The sequence below is a fragment of the Cervus canadensis genome, chromosome 20 (assembly GCF_019320065.1).
Source record: "Cervus canadensis isolate Bull #8, Minnesota chromosome 20, ASM1932006v1, whole genome shotgun sequence".
Classification (NCBI taxonomy): domain Eukaryota; kingdom Metazoa; phylum Chordata; class Mammalia; order Artiodactyla; family Cervidae; genus Cervus; species Cervus canadensis.
The window spans coordinates 58,185,341-58,200,969 of NC_057405.1; the positions used below are offsets into that span (position 1 = coordinate 58,185,341).

Genomic DNA, 15,629 nt, shown 5'->3' on the forward strand with positions numbered 1-15,629 from the left:
CAAATAAGTTCTTAACAAATTATTAATTAGCTTTTAGAAAGCATTTGTTAACCTTGAAATTCTGGGCAAAATCATAAATCATTACTGCTGCTAGGAAGATTCAGTTGTTCTGGGAAAAAAGATAGGAATTTAACACCCTAATGTTGCCCATAATAAAGAGGATTTGAAGTATAATGGAAAATTTAATAAAATAGCTGCACAATGTTTATCTCTAAGGCAGAGGGTGTTTATTGAAGAGAAAAATGGAATTTAAAGAATTGAGTGATTCAATTTCTTAAATAATTTCGCACTCCCACCCCAGCTCCCAAAGGTTTCCGCCTCCTTAGAGACTGTCTTGCTCAGCTTTGCAAATGTATATTCTGTGCACACATCTGGTTTCAGTTCCAAGCGTGTAAGTGCCAGAGGCACAGTCTGAGCCTTGTTCAGTGTACTCTCTGTGAACATAGTTGACATTACAGAAGTGTTTATGAGATGTAATCTGAAGACTTTTAAGAGTAACAGGCAGTATCTCTCTCAGTTATCTGTGCTGCGAACTTAAAGAAGTTAGTAGTGAAGAAATTTCACAAATATGAAGAGGAGATTGACATCCACAATGAGTTCTTTCGACCATACGAACTGAGTAGCTTTGATGACACCTTTTGCTTGGCTATGACGAGTTCAGCGCGGTATGTTGTGAATTCTCTGAAACTGGAAGCCTTGGGAACTGTGGTTTTCCTAGTTTGTTTAGCTATGTCTTCCTTTACTGTTCTTCATGCCTGCTACAGGTGGTTGTCCAACCTCTGAAATTCCTTCTGCAGTTGGGAGCCCATTACTCAGGAGACAGTCCTTCTATTGTTGGACAGCTCTCCATCCTGGTCTGTCACCTTTGAACATTTGTCATTTTTCTGTCTCTTTTGGACTTTAATGGGGCCTTTTAGGAAAATTGTGGGTCTAGATTAAGAAAATTAGGCTCAGAAAATCAGCTTTTGATCATTATGTTTTATACTAAAGTTTGCATTCTTGTATTTACCTTTTGTGTTTCACATTTTCTTCAAATGTGATATATGTGTGCCTAAACTTAATATAGTACATGTTGAAACATATTTCATGGTTTGTTTCCTAGAAATCACTCTACATTTTGCTTTGGTTTCAGACAGAAAGTTTGGAATTTTTACTTGCTTGATTTTCAGTTATATTTGTTAAAGTTCAGCAGTTTTAACTGTGAGGTTATCGTCATTTTCCTTGGGGTTATACATAAATTTTAGTGAGTAGCAAATTCTCAAATATATCATCCATAAATCATGAGGATCAACTGAGTAGTTCAAAAAGAAAGAAAAATTAAACCACTTATATTTGAAAGGAACATTTTCAAACTGTTAAGTAGGCATTTTGAGTCAGATTCAATATTACTTTCTTTTCTTTCAAAAAATGTAATATTGAGTCACATGCTTGGAGCAGTATCCTTGCCAGAAGTTATGAGTCTTACCTGCATAAATCATGTAACCATTGCTTCTTTGGCATCTATTAAGGAGTTTTGTCTGGCTTCAGCAGTAATAGTAAGGTAGCCCCTGTATCATGAGGGAGTAGCTTCAGCTTATCACAGTAAGTGGTAAATTAACAGTTTCTATTTAAAGTGTTCCAGTGTTATAATGAATTAACTCCAGACTAATGAGACAGATGTTGATACTTCAGTTCATTCCACTGTGTTTTTGATAACTGTGTCTGCCTCCGTAGGTGGTATAGTGTAATAAAAACATTGTCCATAAAACCGAGCGGCTTAGTATCTTGCCATCAGTTTTATGAGTTTAATTTTACTTGAAAATGAATCATGATATACAACCAGAGATGCCTCTTAATAGTAATTCAGATATCAACTCTGCTCCAGAAAACAAAATCTTGAATTCAAAATGTTGGGCCTCTTAATCAGAGAAAATTCACAGTGAAGACTGCTAACATTGAAGTTACCGAGTGACATTAATTCATGGGGTCTTATGGCCCGGATCACCTAAACTCCCTTGAGCATTTCACTTAGAATATACATACCTCTGAAGGCTAAGAAGGAATAGTATAAGAATGTGGATGGAGAGGGAAGCTGATATCATCTGGATGGACAGTGATTCACATGGAATTTTTTTCCCCTTTCTTCAGTGACTTCATGCCTAAGACCGTTGGTATTGATCCAAGTCCATTTACTGTACGTAAACCAGATGAAACTGGAAAATCAGTATTGGGGTAAGATTTCCTTGTAGAATAAAATTTTAAAGATTCAAATCAAAATAATATAGCACTTGCAATATAATTTTCACCCAAAACTAATAACTTCAAGTCATATAGCTTAGAGCATAGTACATACACTGCATCTATGGGCGTGCTAAGTCACTGCAGTAGTGTCTGACTCTGTGACCCCATGGACTGTAGCCTGCCAGGCTCCTCCATCCATGGGATTCTCCAGGCACAAACACTGGAGTGGGTTGCCATTTCCTCCTCGAGCGAATCTTTCTGACCCAGGGATAGAACCTGCATCTCTTTTGTCTCCTGCATTGGCAGGTGGGTTCTTTACCACTAGCACCACCTGAGAAGCCCACTGCATCTATACAGGTAGCTTATTTATTGCACTGGGATTATTAAAACATGTTTGACACCGAAAGTAGAATTTATGGGAATTTCAGCAACACAGTACATTTTACTTAAATTAGGAATTTCATAGATGGCATAAAGTTAGGTAATAGATGTTATGTATGTCCTTTAATAACTCCGCATCCTCTGTTTCCCACAACATAAAAGACTTAGGTAAAAATGTATATTCGTTGTGTTTATTTTTGCTGGCATCCTGAGAAAACATTAAAGCAAATGCTCAGACAGAGGACTTAATGGATTTTCTGTGTATTACATTAACATTGTGTGGGGGATGACTGTTATTTTATTGTATACGGTAGTATGAGGAAGAGCACAAACCATGTTTAAATCTTTATGCTTTGAGACTGGAATGAAATGTGTCCTAGTGTATGCATCTCTGTTACTGCAGCTGACCTGAGTGATCCCAGTGATAAGAATTCTCCTAGGCCCTGGCCAGACTGTGGATTCTGAGTCCTAATTGTATTTGGGAGTGTGTACAGGGTCTTAATTGGATTCTAACTACATGTGTGATTTATACAGTGAGATATATACTGATATTACTGTTTCCCAGATACACCACTTATGTGGCTTAAATATGTGTCCTGGACCAGGTGCTATGAGGAATTTAAAAGAAGAAACATCCTCAAGACATTTAGAATTTAAAGAGTTCCTGGGACAAATACATAAATGACCATTTATTTTAGTGTATAGTGCTGAAATGTATCAACTTTAATTTTCAGGTTCATAAAGTCAGAAATGAATTTATTTTCTGTAATATCTAACCCATGGTTAGATAGTATTACATATTTCTTTTCTAGAAAATGTAGAATATTATATTTCAAGTCCCTTGCAGAGAATTTTTTCAAGTAAGAATATTAAATATATTAAATATTTTTCATAAAAGCCAAAAATATTACCATACATTTTTTTAATTAAGAAAAAAACAGTATTCTGACTACGCTCAAATTTGGCACTGAAATAAAAGCAAATAATGTGTACTTTTTTCTGTCCCCCCTGGCCACTCCCTATTATTAGAAGATATCTTCAGCAAACATAGTTATTTACTAATTAAGTTGTTTTAAAAGTTTAAAATCTTAGTTTATGTTCATCAGTTGCTCATTACTTTGGTGCAAGTAATCAGCTGCCACTTTGATTGATAAAAATTCATAGAAAGGCCAGAAATACACATGGATTTGGCTATTGACTGTCTCGATGCTTCTACAATTTATAGGTAATTTCACTAATATCTCAAACATAACCTTGTACTATAAATTTTGAAAATCCTGATTTCAGTTACCAAAGGGGAAGACACAGTAGCCAAGTGGTAGAAAGGCTTTTCTGCACACTGCAAGCACATACTTGCTTATTTTCTGAATTCATAGCAAAGCTTAAATTCACGGAAGGTCAGTACATGTACATGATAAAATATTAAACTTTTCCGTTCAGCACAACTTAAATCCAGACGCTAGCTTCTCACAGTCATTTTCTTAACTCTTCTCCAGGACCAGGGCTTTGGGCCAGAGTGATACATGGTGAGCACTGAGGGTTCAGTTTACAGATGCTTCACATCCACATTCCTCTTTTTAAAGAAATAAGAGCAACAGAGAAGAAGCTGTGTTACAGCGGAAGACAGCCGCCAGCGCCCCGCCGCCGCCCAGCGAGGAGGCCGTGTCCAGCAGCTCGGAAGACGACTCGGGGACCGACCGGGAGGAGGAAGGCTCTGTGTCCCAGCGCTCCACGCCAGTGAAGATGACCGACGCGGGCGACAGCGCCAAAGTGACAGAGGTGAGGGGCCCGGGAGCAGGTGACGTCCAGTGAGGCTCCGGACAACCAGCTCCAGAATCCCGCTTTCAGCTAAAAGGCTGACAGCCAGGAAGAGTCACATCACCTCACTCCACCGTTCTCATGCGCGGTGGTGGAGGTGCTACAGAGACAAATACATTTGGCAAAGACATTACTGATAATGGTTTCTGAAATTGGTGTTTTTGCTTCCACATGTAATAGTAACTTTCTTGTCACTTCAAAATTCTTAAAGAGAATCCTGTCCCTCTTAGAGCAACCCATCCACTCAAGGTCCATTTGTTCCCTTGCTTAGCACATTATGGGAATGCAGGGTTTGCCTCTGGGCCTCACAATCTCTGCCTAATCCCAGTGGGAAGTTCATCCTGTTGAATTTTATATTGACAGTATATTGAGGAAAAACAAAAGGCAAGTGAACAATTCAAATTTAGCTTTAGGGGAACTGAATTTCTAGAAAGAGCCAGAAGTCATTTAAGGTAGACATAGCAAATAAGATGTAATGATATGGGAACTAAATCCGTTATTCTGGGCATTGGCAAAGTGCAGCCTATTGGCCAAAGCAGCTTGCTGCCATTTTTTCTAAGTAAAGTTTAATTTACAACCAGCCATACCTATTTACAGCCATACCAATTTGTTTATATGTTATCTATGGTTGCTTTCACCCTGTAACAGCAGAATTATGCAGCTGTGGCAGAGATGATGTGACCCAAAGAACCTAAAGTATTTATTGCCTGACCCTTCACAGAAAATGTTTGCCAACTCTTGCATTATACAAAAGCAATTAGTAATTACCAAATAGTTTATCATAAAATAAACTATTTTAGTGAAAATGAAATAAAATTTTTAAAAAATCATTAACTGAGAAATTTAATGAATACGTTGAAGAAACACTGTGATGGTTTTTATGGGAAAATTCACAGGGTCCTTTTCTTCATTTTTGGAAATTATTAATGTGCTAGATGTCTAAGAACTCTTCCTGATTCCCTTATTTTTTGACCTCAGAATGTAGTCCAGCCCATGAAAGAGGTGTATGGAATCAACCTCTCAGATGGCCTCTCAGAAGAAGATCTTTCCATTTATTTAAGGTAAGGTATTTTCAAGAGAAATTAAGGACAAATGCAAATATATTACAATAACTTACATCTAATATAACTTTTAAAAACTGAAAGTAGTCAACCATACAGAAGGAAGTGAATTCCACTTGGAATAGTAGCATTTAGGTCAGATTCTGAAACAACTTATGTCTGGAGTTAAAAAGCCTACTTACTGCCTGAGACTCTTGGGCCCCTGAATGATAAAAGTTTATGATACTTAACACGTATTTTCACTGCCCAAATAGAAACTGCAAACTGAAGTTCAAATGCATTTCTGCATTCCTGCATTAACAAATTCTCAAGATCAAGTACCTTCTTACAAAATGAACCTGGGATATTGGCAGTTGAGGACTTTGTATTCAATTTAGCTTGGGGTGGGCAGAGGGGGAGGATGTGGTGCTGGTGAGAGTGGTGACTGAGAAGGAAAAAGGAAGCAGTGATGTAAAGGGACCAATTCAGAGTGTTATAGACTTTTATTATGAAGATCTAGCTAAAAGGTGGAAATCTACCAAAAGGTATCCATAAAATCACGTACATAAAAATGTGTCTGTGTGTGTTTGCAGAGAAGATTAATAGTTATCAGACTCTCTAAAGAATTCCTCACCCCCAGGATTAAACACCCATTTAAACACCCCCTCAACCTAGTATTAATATATGTATTAAGAATTCTTAATTATTTCAAATGAACATGGTCCCACTTATGTAAGTTTGGCTTAATAAAATGTAATATAAATGAGTACTAGTCTTCAGGTCTTTTTTAAGGAGGGTATTTGTTTTGCAGAATCCATTGAGCTGATTATTTTTCTACTTCCAATTAGTAAGATCTGCTGTAGGATATGTAAAATATAGAAATATATAGCATTTCTTAACTGCAGAAGCACTGGTATGACTGTGTATCACTGTCCTGCTGGAAGTCAGCTGAGTCATTCAGAACTCAGCCACACCCTCCTCACTCCTGGACACACAGTACATTCACAACAGCTGTCACACTCTGTCACTCAACGTTTATAGTAGTTGAAGTAGACCTCTGTAAGCAACATGGTCTGGAAGAATGAATTATCTGGAGTTAGTGACTAACATGACTACTTACTGCAGAGAGCATAAGTATACATGTCAATGATGTTCACTTGCTGAAGATGAAAGTTGGACAAGACTAAGCTAAAAGTTTTTCATAGCACTGTAATGATTTAATAATTGGTAGTTTCTGAAGCACTTTTCCTGACCTTGAAAAAACCTAATAAAAACTACAGGCTGCATCCCTGAGAGTTAGATGGATGCATGGAGTACAGGCCACACTTCAGATGGGTGTACTTGAGAAATATCAGTGGCCCATTGCTAAGTGGGCATCCTCTCACCTTGCTGAGTGGGCCTGGGGCCTGCTTTGGCCCTTAGCTGCAAGTCCAGATTAGTGCTGTTGGAGGCTTCTCTGAGGAGGGCTGGTGGGCCAGTGATGCTCAGCAGGTGGTCTCCTCAGTCCCCTCTATCTCTGTTGAAAGTACCCTTAGTGTAGTGGCTGGTGTATGCATGGGGATTCCTGTGGTCCTGAGGAACCAAGTCCTTGTCCTGGGTTCTTAGCAGCATCCTTGCTTCAGGAGCTGGATCTCTAGCCTGATCCTGCCGTTTCCTTGTCATTTGTCTCACTGCAAGCACCATCCCCTTCCCCTGTTTCCCTCTGCTCCGTGCTGCGGTCACCCTCAGATGCACAAGGGCTTACGATCATGTTCCTGGCTTCAGGAACATTTCGACTCAGGTTCTATATCACGTTTGAGTAAACAGAATCAGCAAAGTAAACGTTTTCTTTCATTTTTACATCCATGGTTATGACTTAAATTTTAAGCAGTTCCTCCTTCTTTACTTCTCATAAACCCACTCTAACATCAGGCAGTCATTTATAAAGCAAGTCTTGTGTTGCATAGGGTCCCCTTGTGTGCTTTTCTGATAGAAGTATATTACTGTCATTCGAACACCCATACAGTTTGTGTGATCTACTGAATTTGTGGTAGGTAGTTCCTTTAGCTTACTTTTTTATACATTTGTATTTTACATTTTATAATTTGTAGATTTGTGCAGCTGGGGCAGAGTCAACATAAACAAGACAAGAGCAGCCAGCAGTTCTGTTCCAGGTGCCCAGATGGAGTTATAAAATTGTAAGTACTAGGTCAGACCTTGTCAAAATAATCTTTGTATTCATGCCTTTAAGACTCTGTAAGAGAAATATTGTGACCAATTAGTATAAGCACTAAAGCGTCTCCTCCTGGTATCCTGTTCGAGAACTGGGTATTTATGGGGATGCGAAAGAGGCTGGCAGCCTGACCTGTGCTTGAAATACATCCTTTAGAAATGGGATTGAAGTTGCTGGGGATTCCCTCCAGTGGGTACAGCTGGGATAAAAAAACAGCTCTGACCCTGGAGTCAAGCTCCTCAAGTTCACTACAAGACCCCTGAGGGCAGGAGTGGTTTGTCTTTTCTAGCACTGTATCTTCACCAGTTCTTTTAACTTGCTGTTTAGTAAATTAAATAAACACTCTGCCACTTTTGGGGTTTTTTTACCTTGAGCAAGTAATTTTAAGTCCTGTGTGACTCAGTTTCTTTATCTGCAAATGTGATAATAATTCCTGCTTCATGGGAGGGTGGTGACACGTTTAATGAGATAATGCATACAAAGTGCTTAGATCCATGTCTGGAATGCGATCTCATTACTTGTGATCATCACCATCATCACATTCTTCTTTGTATTTATCATTGTTCTCTGCTTTTTGGGACCAAACAAAGCAGAGGTTGTGACCGGGAGTGGCTCCCTGATGCCCTGTGCTCAGCTGAGTTTCTTTTATGAAAATGGGTCACTGTGGTGATTAAGTGAGGTGGAATATGTAATGCGTCTAGATCAGTGTCTGGCATAGAGCTGACATTTAGTAAATGTTCTCTTCCCTTTTCTTAGTCCAACTTTGTCAGTTAGCTTAATAAACCATTGATACTGATTGCCTCACTTCTATCTGTACTATATCTGTGTGTTCCTGATTGTTAAGAGGCTACTATAGTGATCCAGGCAAAGATTGGTGGCTTAGAGAGTAGTGGCTGGGATAATTTTGGAAATGGGATGAATCTAGGAAATGTTTAGGAAGTGAAATAGATAGAGAGGAGTTGAATATGGAAAAAAGGCCTTACCAAGGATGGTCGTTAGGTTTTTTGGTTTGTGCGGTAGGTTTGATTGATTGGTTGATTGATTCATTCACTTAGCAAATAGGTACTTAATACCTATTAGGACCTGCCATTTATCAAGATAAAGAGCACTATAGGAGAACCCCATTTGCCTTTCAAGGGGGAACCAAAGTGGCTGTGTTTAGGAGGCAGTTAGAAAAGAGGCTCTGGGATTGTGAATGCATATTGATGATAACTGAAGCCACTGGTCAAAGATGACACCACTTAAGAAAATAACAGACTGAGAAGATCCATAGGTGAGTCTTAAGGGGATCTGGGTTTAACACTGAGAAGAGACACAGAGATGGCTAATCAGAGAAGGGGAAGGAGAACCAAGATTATTTTATCACAGCCTCCAAAAGGTCTATTTATCCCTTCTTTCTCTCCTCTGTCACTATTCTTTTTTTTCTCATTTTAAAAACGTAAGAGCTCATTAACTTAGAAACAGGTTTTCTTTCTTAGGTCTAGTTGAAAGGAATATAGCATACAAAATAAAAGAAAAACATTTTCCCATTTCCATCAAACATTGTGTCTACTTTGATCTGTAACTGGTCTTGCTAATAAGTTACTTTTAAATTATTTTTCTTACAGTATTTAGTATTTGCCTTTCTGAGTGTTAGCACAGATTAAAAAAACCACGTGGATCTCGAATTTTTTTAACCTTTTCTACTTAATTAGTAAAGAATCTAACATGAGTGTCTTTGCACAGCATCTTCAGCAGGATAACAAAGAGCTTGGTAGGCTTTGTATTATGTTGTCATGGTAACTGCTCAAGAGTGTTGTTTTTTGGTGTGTGTGCGCGCGCACGCATGCGGCGTGTGCACTTGCTTTAAATTGAAACTCTGTAACTAGGTTCTTAAAATGTCAGCTATTCAATTTTAGATTTTTTAAGCTGTGCCAAAACCAAGAGAAATTAGATTTATGTGAGATGCTCCAAATTCTCATCTTGTTATGGTTCAGGTTCTAGTATATTTTAAAATATAGCAAGTTTATTTTAAGTTTATATACATTTGTGTCTACTGAACTCTGGACAATTCATAATCTTATCAGTTTTTCTTGAAATTATGAGGCAAACCAGTACTTCTTTTCTAAATGAGGTATGTAACAACCAATACAAAATATATTGACAGTGAACAGCTGGCAAGGAGCCAGTGGACCAGGAGCTCCTGAAGCAGAGGTATGGAAAACTGGATGGAGGAGCTGGACATGGTCACCCATGCTCTCGCAGGACATTTCTTAGGAGCGGATCTTAAAGCCCAGACTGGCCAGCGTCTGCACTGTCAGCCCACTCACTCACAGTTACGTCCTCTTTGAGCGTGACCCTCCCTCTGACTCATACCACTCCCTCAGTGTGTGGGTGGTGACTAGGGAAAAATGACCTCAGGCAACATTTTCCGAGCAGTGTGTGATGGGCACTGTTCTAAGTACCTTAACCTGTATCAACTCACTTCTCACAAGAACTCTAGGAAGTAGGTCTTAACTATCATCTTCATTTTACAGGTGGGAAAACCCCACAGAGAAGTTAAATGACTTGCCCAAGGTCGAACAGAAGCTGACATTCAAACCCAGACGAGCTGGCTGTCCATCACTAAGCTGTAAATGCTTAGTGTTACCAACTGCTTTTATAACCACAGTGGTAAAAATACTGGGTTATTAGTGTGAACAGCCTTTATTTTGATCCTCTGACATGATCTGGTTTATAGGTGGCTCCAGATGCAAACATAGTGTTTCTGCCCTGTTGAGCTTGAACTTTTTTTTTTTTTTTTTTTTTTAATATTTAAAGAGAATATGCCTTTATTCTTTTCCTGATCCCAAGCATGTTGTCTCAAATGTAGACTTGCTTCCTGGGCAGGCACACTTTGCTTGATTTATAACATGGCATGGAGGTTAAGACGTCCTGGGAACAGTGTTACCGCTGTTTAGGGTTATTGCCATCCTAAGTTGTAAGTTCCCCTGCTGCCTCTTGAACTGTACCTAAACTGAGTGCTCAGTAAATGTCTGTTGAGATGTACTGACTCTCACCCCCTCCCATTACTATCCGAGTATGCGTGGAGTGCCGTGAGCATCTCTCTCAGCCCACCTCATCCATCCTTGATCACCTGTTAGTTCCCCTATTCTGCTTCTTGCTCACAGACCCTCTGCCCTCTCCTGTTTGTTTCCCTACTGCCTTCTAATAGAGGAGAACAGTAAACACATCAAGGGTGTAACATTTCTTCCTCTCTGTCCTGCTTCCAGTTGCACCCGTGACCAGATGCAGAGTGAGACAGGCCTGCAGGGAAGAACCTGCTCTGCCCGGGCAGGTGGGGCATGTGTTCATGCAGGACCACCCTGCCCTCTTCGTACACTCCCAGTTCTCAGCACTTTTTAACTAAGCAATATATGCCAATCAGTGGAGGTTAAGAAGAACATGAACATGTGTATTATTAGTGCCTGCTATTCCACGGCTCACCTATTCCAGGTATATGTTGTTAGAAAAAACGCCACGGGAGGAAAAAGCCGCCTCTAAGCACCGGTGGTAAAGGCCTTTATTAAGCGTTGCTCTCGGGCAGAACTCCCGCGGGCGGGTGAATGAGGAGACAAAGGGAGTCTGCGAGGTATGAGGGGTGGGGAGGGGTTTTATAGTCAGGGCCCGGCGTCCAAGCCAGGTCTTCCCATATAAGGAAGAAAGCGCGGGCTACAGCGGCGGTTGGTATCTAAGGGCTCCATGTCGGCACCCGATTGGACCAGGCTGCAGGGGGCCGGCCCCTTGGAAGTTTAGCCAGCCTCCGGAACTTGCCTGCAGCATTTTTCCGGGGCATGCCTCAACATGCCCGACCTTTCATATGTCTCACTTGTTTAAATAAACATTTGTCTCTAAGAAATGGTTCAAAATATAATACATAGAGTTTGGTAAAAAAAAAAAAAAACTGTCTAATTTAGGATCCTTCCAATGGAGAATGAGCTAAATAACTTTTTACTGTATTAGGACCATAGGTTGAGTTTATTTGCTAAGTACATCTCACAATAAGCATTTGCTGACCTTAGAGGGAATGCCCCTGGGTTTCGGCTTCGGCTAGGGGATCCTCTCACTCATCAGAGGATGCTCTTACACAGAGTCAGGGCATGTTTTCACACCCATGAAGTGAGCATGACACTAGGCCATGCTTAGCTCAACTTTGTTGACTTTCCATGATGTCATTTTCAATGTTGTGTCTCTATATACATGTCACTCCGGCGTTCCCACCCCACCGTTGATTTCATCTAGTCCTGGCAGATAATACTCTCATCTCCGCTGCAGGCTAAAAAAGTATTTAATGGGTCACTCTTGTTATCTTTTCCAAACACCCAGGGGTGCAATCTTTAAAAGTTTAAGGATTAGAGCAGTTGGGAAGCAGTGATCAATGATTAGCAGCTCATTCGCTCCACAGGAGGGAGATGATGGTGACAATTCCTCAATCCAAGGAAACTAGGTTGTGACCTTTTCTCTCACCCCAGAAATTTCCATAGAAGTCTTTCTTTCTCTTTGACTCAGGCCTTTATTTTTCTCTCTTTAACCCTCTCTGGCTTTTCTTATATATACTTTTCTAATTATCTCTCTCTGCTTCCCCCTAACCCCCTGTTTATTTTACCTTCCTCTCTTTCTCCCTCTTTTTTCCTTTGCCATCCTCTCTCCAACTCCTCCAGGGTATTTTTAACTCTGTTTAAGTTTTTAAAATACAGTAATCTCTCCAAAACACAAATTGCTTTCCTGTTTTTTAGGATAGTGCTATTCAGATTGTAATTCTAGACTCATTAGTGGGGCATGAAATTAATTTAGTAGGCCTCCACACAACAAAATGAAAAGAATCGAAACTGAACTGAGTCCAGTAGAAGGCTCTAGTGCATGGCACAGGGGTTAAGTCTTGTTTCATGAAATTTTATTTCTATACATAAATATAGCATTGTGTACCAATCTGCCACTGCAAAATGCATTTCTCACGGTGGATAACAGTCACAGATTGAGTATATATGTATGCACCTTTTCTGAGACCAAATGAATTAAAAATCTTAACTCTGTTCCCATTATCCAGGCACTTAATGAATGTTTGTTGTTGGAATGAAAATGTGTGAATAATTTCTGTTTGGAATAGACAAGAGAGAGGTCAGGAAGAAAAGGGATCAGAAAGAGGTGTAAGAGGTTTTCTGTGTTGTATCCAAAGTGGGTAAAGTAAATGCAGGCTTTGGAAAATACACTCTCATTACTTACAATGAGTTGAGCACTGGGATGACCATGCAAAGGAAGGAGGTAGCAGGAAGCTCCAGCTGAAAGTCAAAATGAAAAGCTATTAGATGTATAAAGGGAAGACAGAAAAGCGAATGCCTCTTTGTTTGATATTATCTATAATAGTACCTGCATTCTGAATATTATCTATTATAGCACCTGCATACTATGTTAAACAAGAAAATTTAATGGAACAGAGTGAATTTTTTGAACCTTTCAGAGAAGGCTATCCTGAAAGGTTTCTAGCATATAAGGAACAATAAATGGAAATTTAATTGTAGGTAACTGTGTAATTAATTTAATGTAGCTAAAATAACTTTGATATTTTAAAAATGTAGTATATTGACTATTTTATCTTGGTGACTACAAAGCATAGCATTTATGGAAATTCTGCAGGTTCACATGAGGACTTGAGTCTCCACCCCACCAATATACATTTTTCTTTTTTTCCAAGAACCTAGCTAGTGATTCTATAAGATAAGATACACTTGTGTGTGTGCTCTGTTGTGTGTGACTCTCTGCGACCCCGTGGACTCTAGCCTGCCAGGCTCCTCTATCCATGGAATTTCCCAGGAAAGAATACTGGAGTGAGTTGCCTTTTCCTCCTCCAGGGGATCCTCCTGATCCAGGGATCAAACCTGCATCTCCTGCATTGTTAGGCAGATTTTTTACCACTGTGCCACCTGGGAAGCCCAAGGCATACTTTTGTAAGTAAGGCATTATAGGCACTAAAGGACAGGTATTTATTGACTGTTCACTATCTGCCAGGTTAGGTATATGTACATTTAATACATAGTTGAGTGAGACAGTGTGTGTGTGTCTGCTTCTGAGGGTTTCCCTGGTGTCAGGAAATTCCAGGTGGTGGGAGGTGCTGTGAAGGTGGGAGGTAGTGTGAAGAGGAAGCTGTGGGAGTGCAAAGAAGAATCCAAATCAGATTCCTGGGCAGGCTTCACCCTCAGGCTAAATTTTAAGGGGAAATGGAGTTATCTGGTTGAAGAAGGCAGAAAGGGCAAAGGTTCAAGACCACACACCACTTTTGGAGACCCGTACAGAATTCAGTGTGTAATGCAAGGGGGTCTTCAGTGAGGAGGCCAGAGACACAGACCAACAGGAACAATCAGAAAGAGATGCTAAGTGAGAGACACTGACCCTTGTCCTAGAAGCCTGTTTTAATCAGGGAAGTGATAAAAGGTACTGTGGAAATAGCATAGAGAATGGATTGGAGGCCCAGAGATAAACAGCACATCTAAGTGATCGGAGTGTGCTTTTGGCTGCTGAAATAAGGGATTTATTTTGTAAAGGTAGATTCTGTAGGACATGGTACAAATTGGTAACTAATTAGATGTGAGGAGTGTGTTAGAGGCAGGAGTGTTCTAGCTATGTTGACTAGATCTGGTCACCAGAATTGAAAATACAAATTCATGTTTGGGACAATGATAGGATCAGGTGATTTGTCTGGAGCTCCGGGGGATGGTGAGGGACAGGGAAGACTGGCATGCTGCTGCCCTTGGGGTTGGAAAGAGTCGACACAACTGAACAACAGCAAGAGGTTTTACAGAGATTCAATGATTTTGTGGGGTTGGTTGGTTGGTTTTCTGCTCTTGATTTTAAAAGAAAGTTAAATTTTGTATCTTTCTTCGATGGTGTCCAAGTTAAATAGATTGTTATATGTGCTTTTTAAATGTTTTGGAGATTCATGGTCCTATTAAAGGGAGGGGGATCCTTCAATTACTGATAGAAATGAAGAATTTAGGGGTTTAAATGTATTTTTAGCCCTGAAAATACTTTTTTCACATGAACAAGCAGGTTAATCCTGAGGGAACAGATCTGCATATCTGATATGGCCACTGTGAAGAGTATTACTCATTGGTTTTCTTAGCTCTGCATAAAGAATCACATTTTGTAACTGTTTAACCTTTTGTTATTTTGTTAGTTTACCAAATTACCATCAATTCTGTGGATGGAAGGTGAGTGGGATGGTTTTGGGCAGATGGAGTGGTTACTGAGCCTGGTGCTATGTCACGGTGCCTTCCTAACAGCCTTTCCTTTTGCACGATGACGATGTGGGCCCAGGTATGATGTATTCATTGCCCTTTTCTTCTCTGAGCTTCTGCAAGAAGTCTTTCCAGCTAAGATAAAATTTTGGTTCCAATACAAGAAAAAAGCATTTCAATTTTATATTTAAATACAGATCTGTCATCCTATGTGTGACTCAGAACCCTTTGGGGCTTTTACACATGATTTTAAAAATAAAGTACAAATCCCATTAAGTCCTAATTGTGTTTAGAATCCACCAATAGGCATCAATAGTCTTAATGTTGGATCAGTAATTTTCTGTGTTTAGCATTTTAATATTATTTTTCTTATGGTTTATGAAGAAATTTAAGAAATACTACCATAGAAATCAGTTGCATTATGTTTTCAAAATTAAAGGTCCATTCATTTTATAACCATCCTTCTGTCATCCCTCCCAATTTAATGGGAACAGAAAGTCCTTGAATGAAAAAAAAAAAAAACTGTGGTATTTTTAATCTGAAATTAATTTTTTAAAAAACTGTTAAGTTACTTGAGGTCAAGACTTACCTGCCTTGTGTCTGCAGTTCATAGCATAATACCTGGTACGCAGTAAGCATTAAATAAATTATGAATGAGTAATATTCAGTAGTTTAACTTCTTTAAGGAATGTCATGCAATAGTTAAGT

The 15,629-nt window shown here is 39.5% G+C and overlaps 1 protein-coding gene across 1 annotated transcript in view; it reads left to right on the forward strand.

Moving 5' to 3' along the window:
- FIG4 (FIG4 phosphoinositide 5-phosphatase) overlaps positions 1–15,629 on the forward strand; it is a 174,578-nt gene that overhangs the window by 115,811 nt on the left and 43,138 nt on the right. The window contains exons 18-22 of the mRNA XM_043439281.1: positions 518–665; positions 2,128–2,211; positions 4,185–4,380; positions 5,398–5,480; positions 7,550–7,636. Coding sequence (XP_043295216.1) covers positions 518–665; positions 2,128–2,211; positions 4,185–4,380; positions 5,398–5,480; positions 7,550–7,636 — 598 coding nt within the window. The remainder of the gene's footprint in view (positions 1–517; positions 666–2,127; positions 2,212–4,184; positions 4,381–5,397; positions 5,481–7,549; positions 7,637–15,629) is intronic.